Here is an 8,427-nt window from a genome sequence, read left to right on the forward strand (position 1 = left end):
AATTCATACAGAGCCCAGGAGTTGAGTGTTGCTCTTTCAGTCCTGCAAGTTTCATTTTCTGTACTTTTTTTTCGTTGTTGTATCACGTTTTTTAAGCAAACAAAATCCAATATTTAGAGCTAAGCAAAAAGTCTTTACCTCTTCCATTGTTATCTTTTTTTTTTTTTTAAGTTAAAACAAGGATACGAATCTTTGTTGGTAACCATTAAACTACATTCCCGCTTCTGAATCATGTCCATGATTTCCTAGAGCACTGGCTGATGCGGTCCTCAGAAGCCGGTCAGCAGTGCCGAGGGGTCATCCCCGTGCTCTTCAGGGGCATCCAGAAATCTGAGCCTGCAGCCTCCTCGGAGCAATCAGGAAAGACAGACACGAAGGCATTGTGGATCACAGAAGAAAATCCTCTTCGTTGCAAAGGGACTTCTTCAGTGTGGAAAGTGTAATGCTTACGTATGGAAAAGTCATCCCCAGGTCTTTTCCAAGTAGCTGTAGTGTAGCATGTGTTCCTTTCTCTTTGAGCATTTGTCAGATGTGTTTGAAGTCCATTCAGTCCACATGGGCTGCATTGTGAAAGTGGCTCACAGGAACTGAAGCAGACAGTATCCATTAACATTAATGAAATTCCTGAGGCAACATTCCCCCACACTGGGTTCAATATTAACCTCAGTATGAGGTTAGATTTTTTCCAAATAGTCTATTCAGTTCTTTTAAAAATAACACAAACAGTTTTCAATAACAGAATTCCAATTAACCAGATATAATCCAAATGTACAACTCCCACATATAAAGTATATATATATACTACAATACTGAATATTTATATACTGCAATATATATACACACTGTATATATGATATGTATATTATGTATATACACTGTTGTATAGATAAGTATATATAAGTATATCCATATAGAGTATAGATGAGTAGATATATATATTTATGTATAAGTATATACATATATATATATATATATATCACTCTTACCAGAATTGGTCAGTCGGTATGTTTCTCTCATTGAGTTTTTTGCTTTCTTGCTGTTGTAGGCACTGCACTTGTCGTCCAGTGGGACCATGTACATCTCCAGGATAATTATAATCTGGGAAGCTTCACGTTCCAGGCAACCCTCCTCACTGACGGGCGCATCATCTTTGGATACAAAGAAGTACGTGGTAGATTCATACCTTCCTTCCTTCCCTCCCACCCACCTCACTCTCAGCTCTACATTGTTTCAAAGGGTCAAGAAAGGAGCATCTTGCAGTCAGGAATGACAACGTTATTTGAACGTCCTGGTTTCTTTTGTTTGATAATAATCTTTTTATTCATCTTTTGAATATTCTGAATGGTAAATAATCACAGTTCATTTTTTAAATCCCTTAGGCTTTGTTTGTTTGTTTATCATGATGTCATTTGCATTCTTTGGTATTTCTATGCAGTTTTCCAATGAAGCTATGTCCAATTTGGAGGAATTTCTTACCTGAATCGTGTTACTTATGTTTATTTGCCTATCAATATATGTGACATTTTTTTTTCTAATTGCAAATATATTAGTAGTCATGAACAACTTGGGTGACCCAGTACCCAAAGTCTTCCAGGACAGCTGAATCCCAAATGCCCTGGTCAATGTTTATTGTATTCAGAGAGGAAGGGTTAACTGGACATGTGAGTGACAGAAACAATGGAGGGATTTAAGCTTGCTATTTGTTTTGTCTTACCAAGTTGATAAACTGAAGATGGTACCCTGAAAGTCACAGAAAGTCTAGACTAGACAAATCACACATTTAAGTTTGTTCTCCATTGACACTGCAATTAAGAGTTATTAGACAACCTCAAAACTCATGGGGAGGAAGCAGGAAATAGAGGGACAAAGTTAAAAAATAAACTTCAGGGGTGATATTTAAGGAGTCACTTGTCACAAGAGAAATTGTAGCAGGGACATTGGTAATTGATATTATTACTATCATTATTTATAATAATAGTCTACACCTTCTTTTCAAAAAGCGCTACTTTTTCCCATGAAGAACCAATTCCTGGTTATAGAAAGCCTGTTGTTAATAATCATAAAATCATTTCTTTGAGCAAATCTGTTGATCCAATTATCTACTCTAAAAAGTACAGGATAGTTCCATTTCAGTCACATCAGCCAATGTTTTTGAAATATATAGCCATGCCAGATGCTTGCACGTGGAAGTTTGCATTTACGTGGGGCGAAAACGTAAATAGACTGTAACGTGGCTCTGACCTGCTCTGTGTTGCTTTGCCAGAGCTGTGTTTTCTTACCATAACCTCCCTATCCTGACACACCAGTCACTGGACGCTGGAGGAGTTCTCTCAAGGGAGCGCATTCATTGTGAGCTTTCATTTGCATCAAGCGAATTGCAGAGACTAGAGTGGTCTTTTGGAATGTTAACCAACACTGGTAACATTCCTGGAAGTTCTAGAGTCTTGCATCCACGAGCTGTAGGTTTTGTCAGAAGAGAGGTTCGGGGGCTTAGTGAGGTCTCGCTTTAGTCTCGACTGTCAAAAATTGTCTGTATTTACCTGTGTGCTCGGGACTGTCTTACATTACAGAGTAATAGTTCCTTCTTCCTGTTCTCCCTTTGTTGAGGTTGGCCGTTTGAATGTTTTTCCTCCTCTATATTTTAATCAATGGAAACTTTTCTATTTTGGTTTTCCTGTTTTGTCATGGGGAAATATGCAGCTCAGTCAAGGCTAATGCGTTCTGGATATTCCAAAAATAGTGTCCCATTGAACATCTTCCCTCTGTACTCCGAGTTCTAAATCAGTGACTTTTGCTCTATTATTTACCTTAAATCTCTTTTTCCATTACAAAGCAGATTATTCTTTTTTCTCATTCTACCATTTATTTTTCCTAATGATAGTTGCATATTTCACTTTGTGGAGACAAGCTTCCATTTGTAAAATTTGCCAGAGAATGTTTCCTTTACATTAAGGGTGAGAATTTGATGCTCTTGACATTTCTAGAAAGGTATTTATAAGTTCAAAGCATAAATACCTATGTCACAAGATTTCTTAGTCAAGTTACAGAACTGAGCATTTCATAACTAGTTATTCCTGACCTGGCTAAATTTACAGACGTGATGTTAGCTATAGATAGGGAGGCAAGTGCTATTCATAATGTAATACACTTCTAATGGACTCATGATCAAAGCAAACAAAACTCACTGTCATAGAGCCAATTAGAACTCATGGTCACCCTCTGAAACAAAGTAGATCTGCCCTTGTGGGTCTGGAGACCGTAACCCACAGGAAGGGGAAACCGTGTCTTTCTCCCACAGATAGCTGATGCTTTCAAACGGCTAGCCTTGCAGTTAGCAGCCCAATGCGATATGTACTACGCCACCAGGGCTCCTGAAGACTAAATGCTAGCTCTGATTTAATGTGTGAGAAGAAACTTTCTAATTACATTAAAGCCACCAGTAAAAGACTTAGGTAATTTGTAGATTAAAATTGTGTTATGAATTGGATACATATATTGAAGCAAATTACATGCTTTGCCCTCACATAATCTATACCAGTAGTTAATATGATTCCTTAGTATGCCAACTTCTCATACTAACCATTCACATTAAGTCCCTGCAGTCATGTCCCAAATATATTTATTTCTTCAACAGCGTACTTTTTCCCCTCGTACGAACTACATAGAGAACGGTTGATAACTAGAAAATACAAGGTAGAATTAAAAAGCGTTGCTGCAAAGTGTGGTGAAGAAACCAAGTGGTGCCCAGCTATCAGAAAGCAGTGTCTGTCCCAAGTCTTCAAGGCTTGTCTTAAAGCAAGCAGCTATCTGAGTGATGTGTCAAATAATTCCACACTGAAGAAACATGCCAGCCTATGTGATCCAAGGATTTTAAGTAATAAAATCCAAAACCAAAGTGGGGAATACTCTCACAGCTTGAAATGTGAACACCCTGTTTGCAGAAGGCTATGGATGACCCTGGAAGTCCAAAATCCATATGTAGTGTTTCTGCCCTGATTGAGACTCCCCTGAATTCCCTCTTACAGAGTCCAAGCGTGTGAATAGCCTTGCAGTCAAACAAATGATGGCAAATTCTGTTATGGCTGATGTCATTGAGTTACAAAGTAACATTTTAACATTTTATCTCCCTTTGACCCACTTATTTTCAAATGTTTTTCACTTACTCAGTACCGTTGAGTCAATGTTGACTCATAGGGATCCCCTGTGGGTTTCTGAGACTGTAACTGTCCCACAGGAGCTGCTGGACTGCCGACTGTGCTTTCTGCAGCCCAACGCATAACCATGTTTTATATGACTCTCTGTACATGAAACAAAGAATAGGCAAATCTATAGTGGCCATTACTGGATTAATAATAATCTAGGAGCCCTGGTGGTGTAGTGAAGATAAGTTGGGCTGAAAACTGCCAGGTCCACAGTTCCAATCCACCAGCCGCTGCAACCAGAGAAAGACAGGGTTTTCTCCTGACACGCTCTATAGCCTCAGACCCCTGCAGGTGCTCGCTGTGAGTCCACACGGACTCGGATGGCAGTGAGTTTGGTTTTGAGGGGCATGGCAGGGACGGTTGGGGGTGAGGGAAGATGGAGAGTACATAACAGTGAGGATGAGAAAGAAAATATTCTCCAATTGATTGAGGTGATGAATGCATAACTTTTTTCCATAGAACTGAACGGTTGACTTGTATGATTTGTGAATTGTATGCCAGCAAAACTGTATGAAAATGTATGTTAACCTAAGGGTATATGTTGAGAAACATCAGCTTCATGTGTTGATATTGTTAGTTAATAAAGGTTTGTATGATTTTGTACCCATAATAATAATTTAAACATTATCACTGTGGAATTCCAAACTAACGGGTGAGATAATTTCTGGTCTGACCTTTCTGCCTTGAGTTTGTTTGGCTTTCCAGAGCTTCTGGGATGCATGGTTTGATTGGATATTTTTGTTTCTTAAGATACTGTGAAGAGACTAAGATGTGTTTTTTTGAAAGAACTTGTCTGCAGTTGTGCAGAGATCGCAGAGGCAAGTTTACACAATTTGGCAGGATGGGGGAATAAACACGTGAATAGATGAGCTGGCACCCTGAGAGCAATACTGTCTTACTCACCCTTGGACATTCATTTGTATTTCTTATCACCCATACTCCTCTCGTAACGGGATGGAGATCGGGAACTACTGCTGCTGTTTAAAAGAAACGAAAATCACATTCAACTTTCTGCACCAGCATCAGCTGATTCACTATAACCATGTGAGGCACATGGCAATGCAGATGGACGTTTCTGGCTTCCTCATTGCCCAAGGCATGGATTCCACGTGCCTCCGCGATCGAGTCAGGATCGGCAGAAAATAGGATGCAGTCATTGAGCTTCTTCGCCAGCAGTCAAGTCTCCCTCTGATTCTCAGCCTCTCAGCAACATGGGAGCCCCAGCTCTCCAAGTTCCTTGTCCCACAGCCATGTGATCCCTCAGCCTTTGCCTACCTAGGCCAGGAAGCCAGCCTGCGTACCAGGCTCAGCCTGGGGCCAGATGAGGAGGAGGTACCCTACAGTCTTGAAGCTCTTCCTCCCAGTCTCTCGGCCACAGTCGGCGATATCTCTGGTGTCAGGGACCTCCACCGCTTTGCACGGAGATCTTGAACCTATTCTTCCAGGATGCAAAGTTTCTCTCTTCTCTTTCCCGGCCTCGAAGAATGGCTCATCCTTACAGCCACAGGGCCAGTAAGAAACACTGACCAATCCCCCGTGTGTTTGTGTGACAGAGTCCCACCCCGTCATTGGGTGAGACTTACAGAGACTTGGGGAGCAGAGCCCTATTAAGAAATTCCATTCCACCACAACATGCTAGTCAGTGGAATAGCAAAGCCACAGCTTTTAAACATAATTATTTCTCCAGTACCTTTCCCTCTGTATTGTTCACCGAGATAATTGGTATTCAGTTTTGAATTATAGGTGCTTAGTTTAATCCAGCTGTTTATTTTATAGTTAGAATGATATCAGAATCCAAGGAAAATGTCTTTTTCCTTTTTGCCTTTGAAATAACACCTGTTCAGTTTCAGGTAACCAATTATTTCTCTTATGCAGATTTCATTATCTTATAAAATTAGCCATTTTGTCCTCCATTTATTAACTATATTAATAAGAGTCACTTATTATTTTAAGTTGATAATAGCAATGTCTAGATGTTCAATGTATCTGTTCCTTTCATTTCTTTACTTCTTTCCTCTATTCTTAAAGAAGATCTAGAATCTCTGCCCTTTGTGGGAGAGGGGACTAGGTAATGTTTTATTAAATCCTGGTATTGTTTATAAAATGCTAAAGAGGTAATAGATGATGTTTTCTTTTTTCTTCCAGAGAAAGTTTATTTATTTGTTGTTATCTAGCTACCTCTCTATCTGTCTGTCTGTCTGTCTATCTATCTATCTATCTATCTATCTATCTATCTATCTATCTACCTATCTCAGACTTTTAAGATGGGCCAAGTCAATTTAATGTTATGTGGGAATAAGTTCATTTAAAACTACTTAAAAGTTTCTGTATAGGCTTGTGTGTTTCTGGTTTGCCTTTAGTCTTAGAGTGTCATACAGTCTGGAGATTTGTTATTAACCATGTCCTGTAGTCAGTGTGTCTGTCCTGTGCTTTCCCTCTGCTTCAGGAGAGTGTCCGAACTTCAGTGCCAGATAAATGTGCTCAGAGGAGGGATGGGGGATTCTCTTCTAGGATTTCCTTCCTTTCTCCCGGGGTCTTGGTCACACAGGTCTTTGTTCTTTCACATCCATCTGATGGCTGCAACAGATATTTCTAGATTTTAATCATCTTTTCTAGTGGATCTAAGTAGCAAACATGGCCTTCAACAAGCTTGTCTAGTACCATCAGAAGTGGCAGTGTCATTCACTTTTATGTATTCACAATGCCAGTTCCCGGTGGCACCAGTAGTAAGTGCTCAGCTGCTAAACAAAAGATTAGAGATTCAGACCCATCCAGTGGTTCTGCAAGAGAGAGATCCAGCAATCGCTCCTCTGCACTGTTTACAGCCATAACACTCGATGGGTCGGTTCTACACACAGGGGCTTGCTACGAGACAGAATTGACCCCATGGCACTCAACACGCAAACAACTTTGGATGAAATACAACATACATGGAGCGCTTCCTATATGCCAGGATCACACCTAAGTGTTTACAGTTTATCTCATAGAATTCTGACCCAAAAACCCCAAAGAAGCAGTTTACAATTTATCTCCTAGAAAGTGTTTACAATTTATCTCATATTATTCTGACCCAAAACCCCCAAAGAAGCAGCTGCTTTATTTTCTCATTTACCAAGAAGCTGAAACCTGATGGTTTCAGGCGGGCTAAGACCCGTGTGGTAGACACGTTGGCTTTCAACCCCCATCAGCAGTTACAGTCTCAGAAACCCACACTGACGGATGGCCGTGAGTTTGGGTTAGTTGGTTTGGTTTTTAAGCCACTATGGTACAATCGTGGCACAGAGATTCAGCCCAGAGCATTTGACTGCAGAGCCCATCGGCTAAGTTATGTATCGTACTACCTCCTGTGGGGTGACTGGGAATTTATAGGGAAGCCATACCCATTTTGTCGAGTGAACACCACCCTCTCCCTTTCAGTCCAAATATTAGAGGAGGTTGGTACAGAAGAACTTTACTCCTTATTAAGTAAACTCACTCTGAATTGATGACACCATTTAAGTATTTCAACGTGATGTTCCTTGGTGCACCACTTACGTTGCTGTGGAGGAATTCAGGATTAATAAATGACCATTGCAAATGGGTTGTCCGTTTCAATGGCTACCTTGATGCATTGAAAAAAACCTCTTTGAAGACAGATCTGCCTTGGTTAAGCTGTAATGCCCCTCCATTCATGCAATCAGCATTAACATGTCAGAGGTTGAACCCTCTCTGAACTTGTACAATGTTGGGAGGGAAAGAAACCTAGAAAGTGAGAAAAAGCCAAAAAGAACGTAGCAGAGAAAGAACTATTATTCACATGTCAAGTATTTTGCCTTCGCTGGCTCTCACTATATTCATGAGACAGAAATCCACCTCCCGGGGTCGTCCCAGTGGTTTGCTGTGTGATACAGGTGACACGTATGAATATAATGCAGTCACAGATGTGTCATACGTGTCAATATAATATATCTTAAATACTTATTATTTTAAAGGTACATTTAAAAATCTATGATGTACAAACGGATATATCTCTATATATCACAAGGTTGAGAAACTCAGATGGCTGATGAGATGCTGATTAAAATTCTGAAGAAAAAAATTGTAGGGAAAGCTAGACACGGGTGATTTTCTATTGTGGCACTTCCCTATATTTTAAATGTAGAAAGTATTCAAATTGTATCTTTGTGGTTTTATCTGAGACCCAACCCATCTGCATGTGTAAGTGTTGTGTTTTTTACTTAGTCTT

At 40.0% G+C, this 8,427-nt stretch overlaps 1 protein-coding gene across 1 annotated transcript in view; it reads left to right on the forward strand.

Moving 5' to 3' along the window:
* Nucleotides 1-8,427, forward strand: part of PLXDC2 (plexin domain containing 2) — a 446,078-nt gene that overhangs the window by 363,873 nt on the left and 73,778 nt on the right. Inside the window, exon 6 of the mRNA XM_013008120.2 lies at nucleotides 1,046-1,164. Within this exon, the coding sequence (XP_012863574.2) occupies nucleotides 1,046-1,164 (119 nt within the window). The remainder of the gene's footprint in view (nucleotides 1-1,045; nucleotides 1,165-8,427) is intronic.

Source organism: Echinops telfairi, unplaced genomic scaffold, assembly GCF_000313985.2.
Source record: "Echinops telfairi isolate 266 unplaced genomic scaffold, ASM31398v2 ScPeMD7_7473;HRSCAF=8511, whole genome shotgun sequence".
In the NCBI taxonomy this organism is placed as follows: domain Eukaryota; kingdom Metazoa; phylum Chordata; class Mammalia; order Afrosoricida; family Tenrecidae; genus Echinops; species Echinops telfairi.